The sequence below is a fragment of the Oryzias melastigma genome, linkage group LG9 (genome assembly GCF_002922805.2).
Source record: "Oryzias melastigma strain HK-1 linkage group LG9, ASM292280v2, whole genome shotgun sequence".
NCBI classification, from domain to species: domain Eukaryota; kingdom Metazoa; phylum Chordata; class Actinopteri; order Beloniformes; family Adrianichthyidae; genus Oryzias; species Oryzias melastigma.
Window position 1 is genome coordinate 32,532,488 of NC_050520.1, and position 12,905 is coordinate 32,545,392.

General features: G+C 36.0%; 1 protein-coding gene across 2 annotated transcripts; it reads left to right on the plus strand.

Annotated features, from left to right (window-relative positions):
• The first annotated feature begins 8,411 nt into the window (after nt 1-8,411).
• Nucleotides 8,412-10,389, plus strand: LOC112148588 (Golgi-associated plant pathogenesis-related protein 1). Of its 2 annotated transcripts, none has more exons than XM_024275822.1 (6): nt 8,412-8,541; nt 8,691-8,717; nt 8,849-9,058; nt 9,149-9,226; nt 9,416-9,565; nt 10,226-10,389. In XM_024275822.1, exons 2-6 carry the CDS (start codon nt 8,711-8,713, stop codon nt 10,228-10,230), a joined length of 450 nt encoding a protein of 149 aa, XP_024131590.1. In that variant the 5' UTR covers nt 8,412-8,541; nt 8,691-8,710; the 3' UTR covers nt 10,231-10,389. The 2 variants fall into 2 exon arrangements, with proteins under 2 accessions (XP_024131590.1, XP_024131591.1); XM_024275823.2 differs by having other exon boundaries at nt 8,425-8,545.
• Nucleotides 10,390-12,905: the final 2,516 nt, after the last annotated feature.

Genomic DNA, 12,905 nt, shown 5'->3' on the forward strand with positions numbered 1-12,905 from the left:
CCGACAAAATGCCTTTTTTTCTCTGTGAAAGAGAGTGTCACAGAGAGAGAAAAAAAAATGTCAGGGTTGATAAAAGAGAGAAGAAACGGGAAAAAATGTCGAAAGTTAAAAATGTTTTTTCTGCAGCCGGCTCCGGCAGGGGGAGGGATTCCGGCTATTCATTTTCGGGCGCCATATTTTTTCTTTGTAACCAGATTCTCTTGCATCAAAGGTCAAAGAATAGATGTGAGACCCACCAGCAGGAAGGAATAAATGAAGGGGGTCTGGAGGGAGGAGGACAGAGGGAGATGGATGAACTGGAATGAGAAATTGATGTAAGAAGGCTTAAAATGAGCACCTGTCAGATGCTGACTAATGAGCTCCAGTTTTTAAGAGATTTTCAGGGAAAGAAAGAGTCAGAATTGGGCTGAATGCAGAAAGGATAAGTTCCAGATGACCAGTGTTTAGGGCGAAGAAGGAAAAAAAACACTATCCGTGCACCGACTTGGCCCCCAAAAAACCAACAACCAGCCGAGAGGAGTCTTCATCATGATCCAGTTCATTTGGAGGGTCTACCGGGATGCTGTTTGGCACGCTGCCGAGAAGTCTGCCTTCCTGAAGGAGAGTGTGGAGAGAAAATAGACTCACTCGGATTTGTGGGTGTGTAATTCTTGATTTGTAACTCATATAAGACGTTTTGTGCATAAATTAAAAAGAAATACAAAATTAAAAATAAAGCGAAATACAATTTACAAATGCACAAATCAAAATTACAACAGCTTGAAACTAATTAAACACGCAAATATTTAAAAATTACGCACAAATTACCTCTTACGTGCACACAAAACCTCAGTTACACACAAATATGTCATGACACTTCTTTCACGTTTCACAAATTCGTCCATGAGTGATACGTTTACATACTACTAGAATGCTTGTTTATCAGAGTTTTCTTATCAACTGTTTTTAAAACACTTTTTTAAAAACACTTATCCCTTTAGAGATAAAAATTTTCTCCAGAAAAGAGCGTTTCCAATCTGCAGCAGCTTCTCTGACACTGGGCTTTGTCCCGAGCACTGATCACAGTCACAGCAATAACAAGATAACCAGCGGTGCCGGACCTTTCTAAACACTTGCAGATCTAAGCGGGCCGGTGCTGCCTTCAATCGCAGCGTTTGCCGACCAGAACTCTGTGCATTTACTTTATAAAAGGCAGCTGAGACTTCTGCTGCTGTCGTCCGTCTGGACGTGTTGTGCGTTCAGAGATTCTTCCGTAGACCTCGGTTGTAACCAGTGGTTATTTGAGTCATTGATGTCTTTCAATCAGGTGGAACTAGTCTGTACATTCCTCTCTGGCATCAACAAGGCACTTGTCCCCACAGAACAGCAGCTGACTGGATACTTTTTCTTTTTCTTACTATTCTCTGTAAACTCTAGAGAAATTCCAGTTGATCATCCGTTTCTGAAATACTCAAACCAGCCCGTCTGGTTCCAACAACCATGATACGTTCAAAGACACTTAAATACCCTTATTTCCCCATTCTGATGCTCGGGTTGAACTGCAGCAGATCGTCTTGACCTTGTCTACATGCTGACACTACACACTACATCACATTACACCAACTACACCAGGGGTGTCAAACTAATTCATAAAGAGAGGCCCAAATCTAAAACTGAACAGGACAAACATTTATTAACACACTTAAACTACATTTTTTAACTTTACTTTGAATAAAAACAGGCAGGAATATCCTTCCAGAATAAATCAACTTTCAATATTTTATTCCCCATAAAAATATATTTCGTCAAAATTATATAAGTTAGAAATCAGCTCAAAATAACATCAGGGCATTAATAACAATAAAATAAAATGATCTGGACGGCCTGATCCGGCCCCTGGGCCTTGACTTTGACACATGTGAACTACAACAACCATAGGCTGTTTGAAAGAAAAGTCCTACCAAAAGGTATCTTAATGTGATTATTATATTTATAATTATTTCTCTGAATTACAAGCACACTACCATAATATAAGATCCCTAAATCGAAGGCTCATGGTTGTCTGTAGTAGTTCCAGTTCAATTAGTGCTTCTGGATTGGCAAATATTTTTTAATATCTGAGAATCTTTTCAACATTTGCCTCACTTTTGTATATTTTACTTTGAAAAAAGGTCTTGCATTCCCACCTTTGTTGGCACAGGAATGGGCTTGACACCACTGAGATGAAAGGTTTACTGCCACATTCAGCCCCTTCAACTGTTGGGGGAATTTACATGTTATCCAGAATGGCAATTTTCTGCAGCTTAAGTGCTGATTTAAAGAAACCCAGTGCAGGTTTGAAACTGTTGAACGGTCTAAACCCCTCTGTCTTGCTGCATTCCTGCCTTTCTCGTTTCTTGTACGTTTTCAGTGGAGAAGATTTGCATATTAAAGCTCTCAAAGGCAGCAGCAGTGAAGACAGCTTTAATGAAAGGATAAGTGTTCCATGGACAAAATCATTGCACCCTACAGCTAATCTGAGCATCATTCTGTAATAGAAACACATAATTTTAAATATGAATACTGTCATGCATGTACAATGTTTTGCATGTCACAGATGTTTGCTGAAGGCAGGGAAGATTCTGCTGAAAAGGCTGAAGCATTTTGCTTCATGCACAAGTAGCTGAAGGAGTTTCCGTAAACAAAAATGTTGAAACCATTTCCAAAATAGTTTGCAAAAACATGATAAGAACTTGAAAGGACTATTGTTAAGCTGTCGACCAGCAATGTTACATTTCTTAATCACACAGAATTACAAATCAAGTAAAATTTAGATTGTACAGATATAGAATATTCAAAAGTCATTAAGGTGATTTCTCCCATTCTAGTTCGATTGATCAAAGGTAGATCTCAACATTTCCTTGATTTTACCCGAGCTTCCATCCATGTTCGTTGATAATGTCTATTAGCCAGATCTAAAGTGCAATAATAAAGTTTTTAGAGCATTCCTGACATCTAAACTATTTCCTATTAGAAGAAAAACTTTGTTCACAAGTTTTTCAAAAGAAGATACTTGTAATATTAGATTGAAAAAATATGTCTCCTTCTCCCAAAAATTTGTGATTTATATTAAGAATTTTAACATAACAGATAATTAAGGAATATTATAGTAAAAAGTTTAATCAATTGTCAGTGTGGTTTATTTTTAGAACAATTTGATAGAGCATGACAAATGTGGAAAAAGGTGGACAGGATTTCATCTTTAGAAAATGCATTTGCACAGAAAAGAGCCAGCGAGGAAACAGAAGAAGAGCCTTTAACCTCAAAGAAAAAGAAAAAGCTAGACTTAACATAAATCTTACTGGAAAAATTGATTTATTGTGTAAGTTGTTTCCACACAGCCTACTCCGAATATTATACAGCAACAACCTTTCTAATGTTACAAGGAAGCTGCCAATAAAGCTACACACAACTCATGTTTTTTTTACATTGAGAAAAGGCTAATTTGCTAAATGCTAATGCTTATTTGTGACAGTTGTATCATTTTATTTTGTTGTTTTTATTCCACCACACCTTAAAATTCAGAGGAGGCTGAAGCTGACCTCCAGTTCTTTATGCTTCCACTCTGAAAGTTAAGGGTAAAGTGAATGACAATCTATATCACATTGTTTCTACAATATGAAATCTGGTTTCAAGCAAAGTTTTAAACGGTTGCAGATATTTTAAAGAGGATTAAATTGAGGTGAAAGCTGACATTTTCTTCTGCTCTCTTTCCATTAATTCCTCTCTTTTGAATTGTCCACTAGAGGGGAATGTTTCCATGAAGCGCCTCCCTGGGTCTCCAGCTGTGCTCCATCCTGCCAGGTTGCCTGGAAGAATCACCAGCTGAAACAGAGAGCCACTTTATGGATTTAAAAGTCAATAATTACAAAGAAAAAGAGCAGAGCTCTGAGATGCCCGTCTCCCCGTGGGTTTCTGGTCCACCATCCACTTTTCATGGTTTGAGGGTCTATCTTTCACCAACATTCACACTTGAGAAAGAGAAATTTTAGATTGTTTTCTGCAACAAATTTGACATGTTAAGAAATGCTAGCACAGAAATTACTCCTCTTTGTTAAAGAAAATTCATAATAGGTAACGATTTAATCAAAAAATCTACAACTATCATTTGTCTTTTGGCTTCAAGGGATGATAAGAGCTTGAGTTCAGTTTAAGGGCTAAAATAGCATTTCAATAAAAAAAAATCAGGGAATTTTCTTAAACCAAAGAGAACTTTTACAAATCAACTATTTTGTCCACAGACATATTTAGACTGTCTTTATACACTAGAGTTTATGAAGGAGCATTTTCATGTGAACATTTTTCAAAAGCTGCAAGCTAAAAAAAAAACAATAAAAAAGAATCAGCCACCAACTGGTACAGACAGGTCTGAGAAAATGTTAGCAAATCAGTTAATATCCCAAAAAAAGTTGGGAACCACTGGTGTGGAAGACTGTGGTGAGAGCAGCCATGTTGTTGGTTCAGCACAGGTGTCAGAGAAACCAAAACTTTTCACTAGCAAAAAACACCTGATCCAGGAAGTCGGGCTGGGTTTCTGAAAAACTAGCAGGATGCCGGCCCTCGAGGCCTGGAGTCCGGGACTCAAAGACTCAGAGAGGAAGAAGTTGATGTTCTCTTTGTGAGTGACCAGGATGGACATGATCAGGAAGGAATCCATCAAAGAAACAGCCCATATGACAAGTTTTGGAGGTTAAGATGGTTTGGACATGTTAAGATGGGAAACTGATTATACTGGATGCTGAAGTTAGAGCTACCAGGAGAGGAAGGTCAAAGATGTAGGAAAGAAAAGCATGAGGGTGTTTGTTGTGAGCAAAGAGGATGCAGAGGAGAGGTTTGAATGGAAGCAGATGTGTTGTGGTTACCAGCACATGTGGCAGTCAAGCCCCGGGGGTCAGATCTGTAAGGTAATTCTATCTGGCCCTCCAGATCATTTTATTTTATTGTTAATAATGGTTATCTTGCACTTATTTCAAACTTGTATAATTTTGACAAAATGTATTTTTATGGAGAGTAAAATATTGAAAGTTATTTAAGGTTTAAGTTGATTTAATCTAGAATAATATTCCTGCCTTTTTATTATTCATAATTATGTTAAAAAGTTACAGTTTTAAAGTTTTGAAAATTGGCATTCTGCAATCTTTTTGGACTATTTTGGCATTTACTAAGATTTTTTTAGGTTATTTTGGAGTTTAGTGAATATTCAGCCACATGCTAGCTATTTTGACTCATTTAAACCCTTTTTAAAAAAAGTTTTTAGGCTGTTTTAGTGTTAGGATAATATTTACACGCTAGCTGTTTTGGCTAATTTTGGCTTTTTTCTGTTTTTTAAGCTACTTTGAAGTTGAGCTGTTTTTCAGCTACATGCTAGCTATACTGGCTAACCAAAGGTTTTTTTTGTTTTTTCGTTTTTTAGGCTAATTTGGCATTTAACTAATTTCTTAACTGGCTATCAGCTTCAGCGTTTTTAGCTTTCAACTTCAGCATCTTCAGCTATCAGCACTAGCATCTTCAGTGGCCAAATTCAGCTTACATCATTCACACTAGGATTATTACAGATAATGCTGTATATGTAGTTCATAATTATGTTAACAAGTTACTTTTTTTAAAAATGTTGTTTTAGAGTGTTCAACAAATGTTTATTCTGTTCGGAACAGCCTGCAGAACTGAAACAACAACAAATTAACGTGTTTTCATTTTAATAACTCCATTTAAAAAAAAGAGCTTTCACAGAATCTAGATTTATGGCAATCTGTTTCATTGATTTTTTTTAAAGTATTTCTTTTTTTATGTTTACATTAATTGTGGGTCCAACGCCTAAAACCCAAGACAACATTCAATTCAGGCGACAAAGTTCAATTCAGGCGACTTCTCTAGTTTGGCTGAAGTTTTATTATAGCCCGCACGCACCTGCATGGTTGCTGCAAAGTATTGATGGAATCTGATTGAAAGTAAAAAAGAAACTAAAATGTTGTTTTCTGATGCACAAAGAAAACAAAGCAAACCAAAAAAACAAGTAAAACTTGTACAGATAAGATTTTTTGGCGTGCCTGGTTGTTTTACTGATAAGTTACCTGAGTTTCAAATAAAGTCAAACAAACTTTTGGTTTTTGTTGATAGCATCAAAACTCATTTTAGCACAAAGTCAAAGCCAATTTGTATTCTATCTGGTCCTCCAGATCATTTTATTTTATCATTATTAATGGCCCGACGTTATCTTGTACTTATTTCTAACTTGTAAAATTTGACAAAATATATTTTTATGGAGAGTAACATATTCAAAGTTATTTAAGGTTTAAGTTGATTTATTCTGGAATAATATTCCTGCCTTTTTATTATTCATAATTATGTTAAAAATGTACGATATTAAAGTTTTAAAAATTTGCATTCTGCAAACTTTTTGGACTATTTTGGCATTTGCTAAGATTTTTTAGGCTATTTTTAGCTGTTTTGCTAGCTAGCTGTGTTGGCTAATTTAGACCTTTTTGTTTTTCGGCTGTTTTGTAGTTAGGATAATAGCTGTTTGGGCTAATTAAGACTTTTTTTTTCAGTTTTTTAAGCTATTTTGTGCATCTTTAGTGGCCAAATTTAGCTTACATCATTCACACTAGCATCATTGCAGATAATGCTATATATCTAGTTCCTGATTGTTAAAAAGTTACAGTTTTAAAGTTCTAAAAATGTAGTTTTAGAGTGTTTAATAAATGTTTATCCTGTTTGGCCCGTGACTCAAGGTGTGTTTTGGATTTTGGCCCCCTGTGTGTTTGAGTTTGACACTCCTGCTTTAAAGGGAACAGCTAAAAGACAACATAAAAAAATGTCTGAAAGATATGTTAATCTTAAAATGATAACCCTTAATCTTAAAATTAAGCTCAAGTTAAAAAATATATTTTGAAATAAGGACAATCGTTGAAAGAAAAACCGGGATGACACAAAGGCAGATCAAGAGCACAGAGAAGAGCTGCATTATCCAGTGTAATCTTTGTATAAGGCCCCCCTGGACTGACAGACTGGATCAACCTCTATCAAGGACAGTAAGAGAGATGAGTAAACAGGGTGGGAAGAAGAATCTCAGCCAAAGCAGATAGTAAAAATGCTTCACCTAAATGTGAAAATATAAGACTTAAAATCATTGGAATATTGGATCTGAAAAGACTGAGAAGAATTAGTTAATGTCCTAAATGTTTTTTTAACACCTGGAGTCAGACTCACTGTGTGTTTTGATACGTTTTTGTTTGTTTTATAGTTTTTATTAGTGTTTCCAATTTTTTTTTATTATTTTTATTTACTTGGTATGGATATAATGAGAACTTAGTGAGAATCCTCTTTCTTTTTCCAGAACGGTTTGAGGATCATATACGTACCTAATCAGCCAAGATGTATTATCCCTGGGACTATTTAAAAAACACTCTCCATTCATTAAAAATGTTTTTTTTTTTATGTTTTTGCAGCATTTTTCTGATGACGGAAGACACATATAAAGAAAATTAAGCTTAAAACTGCATTTCTGAGTAGTTCTTTATTCAAAACGTTGCAAATCAGGAGTAGATGGAAAAAGACAGATGGAAAAAGCTTGTAGGTGTGGCGCAAAAGATCGTGTCAAAGTCAAGGCCTGGGGGCTATTTTGCGCTTATTTATAACTTGTATAATTTTGTCAAAATATATTTTTATGGGTAGTAAAATATTAAAATGTATGTAAGGTTTAAGTTGATTTATTCTGAATTAATATTCCTGTCTTTTTATTCATTATTGTGTAAAAAGATACATTTTTAAAGCTTTAAAAATGTATTTTTAGTCTGTTCAATAAAGGTTTATCCTGTTCGGCCTGCGACCTACAGCGTGTTTTGGATTTTGCCCCATGTGGCGTACGGTGTGAACCTGGCGTAAGCCTTGAATGTCAATTTTTACCTTCAGTTCACTCATGTTTTTAACATGAGTGGACATCATTAGCTAGGGTTTCAGCCAACCTCTATCAGCCTGGCAATGAATGCAATTTTCTACCAGTTCAATTAAGGCAATAGGCTCTGTTCCAAGAGGAAAAAAGGAGTAGTTTCTATCTCACCATCACCCACTGGTGGCTCCACACGTCTTCCTGCACATGAAGGCATGGATTTTTCACTTTTTATATTTTACTTTTTTTCAAACTAGAAAGTTTGGTAAGCTGCATCCTCTTACTGTTCTTCCTGGGTATTCTCTTTACCATACATAAAATATATTACCAGTGATTTCAATTAATCATTCTTCATCCAGAAATAAAATGCTCTGTTATACATTTGTTACTTTGTTGTTTTTCTAGTTCTGCAGGCTGTCTAGACAAGCCATTTCCAGACAAGCTATGTCTTTGTCAGGTAAACAAACTAAACTAACAGGTTCTAAAGGATCTTCCATGGAACTATCAGTGCATCCTGCAGAACTACAGACTCCTCCCACATCAGGAGGGACAAGGAGGAGTCAGGTAGTACATAAACACCAAGTCCATTGAGAAGACTTGCATTTTCCCTGAATCTTCATCAAGACTTCACTGAAGTAGGTAAACAATTAGATGAATGCTTCAAAACTACAAACTCTTGGTTTATCATTTGAATTTTTTAGAGTGTGCTTACTTTTTACTTAAGTTCATAAGGAGATGTGTTTTTTTTTAAAGCTTTTAAATTTAATTTCTGTTTTTATTTCAGACTTTCTCCAGTTGAAGACAATGGCAGGTGTGCAAACCTTTCTCTAAGAGCTTTTAGCCATAAGCATCACCTACTTTTTGGCTTTTTTCTATTGAATTTGTTTGCTTTCTTGTATTTTCCCTTTAAGGGTCTCACAATTTGCAATATTTATTTTTCAGATGAAACATTTAAGCAGGATTTCCTGGAGGCCCACAACGCCTACAGAGCGCTGCACGGTGTACCCCCTCTGACATATAATAAGGAACTGTGCGATAAAGCCCAAGAATGGGCTGAAAGCTGTTTGCAAAACAAATGTCTGTCTCACAGTAAAACTGACGATGGAGAGAATGTCTACTCTAAGTCAGGATTTCCAAAAGTCACCACAACAGGTAATATTATTCAACTGTTTCTCACAAGTAAGCACATATTTGAATCCAATGAGGTGTTCCTGTATTCAGGTTTTTGTTGGTATGTTTCAGGAAAGGAGGCTGTGGAGGCATGGTACAGTGAGATTAAGGACTACAACTTTGCGAAGCCAGGATTCCAATCTGGAACTGGTATAACACAACGCAGATTTGCACATCTGTAGACACATAACTCACACCTTTAAATCAATTTACAAATCACAAGAACAACTAAAATACCTACCTTTGCTTTGAATTAACTTTGTTTTCTGTTTGTGTTCAGGTCATCTCAAGTCTTCACAGTCTTTGAATCTCATATGCTCTTTTTGTGTTTTTCTGCAGGCCATTTTACCCAGGTGGTTTGGAAAAACTCCACGGAACTGGGTGTGGGAATGGCCACTGATGGTAAAAGCGTCTTTGTGGTTGGACAGTACCGCCCTGCTGGCAACTTCACCAACAAAGGGGAATTTGAAGGAAATGTCCTACCAAAAAGTAATTTAACGTGATCACTTTAATTTAATTTTCTTGATTCAAATTGCAAATACTTCTATTTTCATTATCCCTAAATTGAAACCTTTGTTCTAGATGCCTCAGGTTCGTGTCTCTGAATATGGAATTAGACTACTGTATAATTGCATCTTTGCAATATTTGCATCATAAAAGTATGCTGTACTGTGCTGAAGTCAAATGCATCCTCTGTATTGTGGAAAATAAAAGAAAACGTGTTCTTTCTAAGATAAAAAACAATGAAAAAAATTTAATTTAAAGGAAAATGTATTTTTTAATTAAAAAAAGTATGCTTTTGATCATAGAGCTTTGTTATTGTTTTGGCACAGGAAAGATTTGACACCATTAAGATGAAAGGAATATTTTTACACTCTGTCCTATTAACTGTTGGAAAACTTTTTATGCTATACAAAAGGGCAATTTTCTGCAGTTTTTGTGCAGCACTTTAAAACATTAAAGCCACAGGAGCATCATGGCCTTTCCAGAGGTGTGCAATCCTCTGTCATTTTCTTGTTTCGTTTAATGTTCAATCAGCCAATAGCATTTTCTAAGGGCATGTGTGCGAGTGTTTAACTGTCTGAACCCCTCTCTCTCTCTCTCTGTCTGCATTCCTTCCTGTCTTTCTCGTTTCTTGTAAATTTTCAGACTAGAAGCTGTGCATTTGAATGCTCCCTGAGGCGGCGGCAGCAAAGACAGCTCCAGTGAAAAACTTCAGCATCCTGCTGCTGGTCCAACCATCATCCTGAGATAGGAAAATGATTTTGAACATGAATAAAGTGAAAAACATAAATAAATATCTCTTTTCACGACCTTTTCTGCAAACATTGTGTTTTTTTATTACATTTATATATATTCATATAAAAAGCTGTAAAACAAGTTTGATCTCTGAGTACTTGTGTATTTGACAAACTAATCGGACCACCGTGAAGACAAAAAAAAGAGTTTACAAGAATAAACTTGTAAATCTAGGAAAAAAAGCCATAATCTTGCAAGAATAAAACAATACATTTACAAGTAGAATGCCTTTAGTAGAATGCATTTGTAAAATTATGAGGAAAAAAGTCAATATTTTATGAAGGTTAAAGTTATAATTTCCCAAGTTATAAATTGAGAATTTTTTAGACTATATTCATAAATTTACGAGATTTCAACATTTGTTTCACAAATGGGGGAAAACTGAGACTCAACATTGTTTATTATGTACAAATAATTAAAATTGTTATTTTCTTCTAACTGTAAGGACATTGAAGATAATTTGCAGGACACCTGGTCTCTTCAGAAGATTCTAGAGTGGATTTCTGGCTGGTGCTGTTTACGTCATCAGCAGCATGGTAGCAAGGAATTCCTATGACAAACTAAAGCCTTAAGGCAGAGGTGTCAAACTCAATCTCGCATGGGGCAAAATCCAAAACACATCTGAGGTCGCTGGACGAACAGAATAAACATTTATTGATAACATAATTCTGAACTAGATATATAGCATTACCTACAATGATGCTAGTGTGAATGCTGTAAGCAGAACTTGGCCACTGAAGATGCTGAAAACACTGAAGTTGATAGCCAGCTAAAATATTAGCTAAATGCCAAATTTGCCTAAAAAAACGACAAAAAAACGTCGGGTTAGCTAAAACAGCTAGCATGAAGCTGAGAAAATAGCTAAACTTTAAAACTTTAAAACTGTAACTTTTAAACATAATTATGAATAATAAAAAGGCAGGAATAGTATTCCAGAATAAATCATATAAAACCTTAAGTAACTTTCAATATTTTACTTTCTATAAAAATATATTTTGTCAAAATTATACAAGTTATAAATAAGCACAAGATAACATCAGGTCATTAAAAACAATAAAATAAAATGATCTGGAGGGTCGGGTCCGGCCACCGGGCCTCGACTTTGACACGTGCCTTATGGCATCACCATAAATAGCTGCATTGGTGGATTTGATTGGGACATAATGTGGATGAAGACTTCCACAACCAAATTTATTTTCAAAAAAGCTTGGCCTTTCCTTGTAAAATGTGATTTTTTTCTCATAATTTGACGACTTTATACCTAACACATATACATAACCCTCGAGAGACTATGAAACATGCCGGCCAAGCAAGGTCTGCGTCAGGTGCTGGGGAACCAGAGCCCCTTGATGGAAAGTGGGCTACTGCAACAAGAAGGAAACAAGAAGGACTTGTGAGAGCAAGTTCTGCTGGAATGCTACTACTGAAGTAATCCTACTCAGAGAGGTTACATGCAGAGAATGTGGAGTGAATGCATGCTTTGAAAACCACAATCAAGGCTAACTGCCAAACAACTTGTAGCTCAATGTTCTAACATCCACAAACGGCATCTATTATCACAACTTGAGACTGACAAAGTACAACACAATTTTAACACAATGGAAGAGCCGTGTGTTGTTCCTTCTTTCCCACCTCCCTCCGGGGAGAGCGGGAGAGATTTCAGTTTCCAGGGCGATCAATGGTGCTTCTGTTCCTGGCAGTGGACCTCGTCACTGGCTCATTTCGCATCTCGGAGTGGGAGAGACTCAAGGTGGCTCGTCTGTTTTTGGCAGTGGAGCTCGACTCTGACGTGTCTCCCTGCCCATCTGGATGAAGCCTATCTGCTACACTATTTAAAACATATACCGTATTTTTCGGACTATAAGTCGCACCGGAGTATAAGTCGCAGGGGCCAAAAAATGCATAATGAAGAAGAAAAAACCATACATAAGTCGCACTGGAGTATAAGTCGCATTTTTTTCAAGTAATTTATTTTACAAACTGGTTGAAAAAAACGATATTACATCATCCTGAAGGTAAGTTATAACATTCATAAGTGAATAGAAAACAGGCTGAATATGTGTCAACACATATTCACATATTAGCATCATGAAAAGAACAAAAAGGTGTAGCATTTATATAACATAACAGTTTTCTTTAACTATAACCTCAAGAACTCATCAACTTTGTATCTTTACTGTAATTAATTGCACGCAATCTCACTCCATATCACTAAATCCGTTAAATTCTTCGTCCTCTGTGTCACGTCTGAATAACTAAAGTAAATAAAGTAATTGCATAGATCACCATAAGAGGGCACTCTAGACTTACGGTCCATATCTCATCTCATTAAAAATTCGTATATAAGTCGCACTGGAGTATAAGTCGCAGGGACATTCAATCTATGAAAAAAACCGCGACTTATAGTCCGGAAAATACGGTAGTTAGTTAGATAAGCTAATTCTTCTTTAACAGTCCTGGTAAACCGAGAGAAAAACAACCCTCTGGAGACTAAATGTGAACATACTCAAGGGAGAAATGAAGGAAGAAA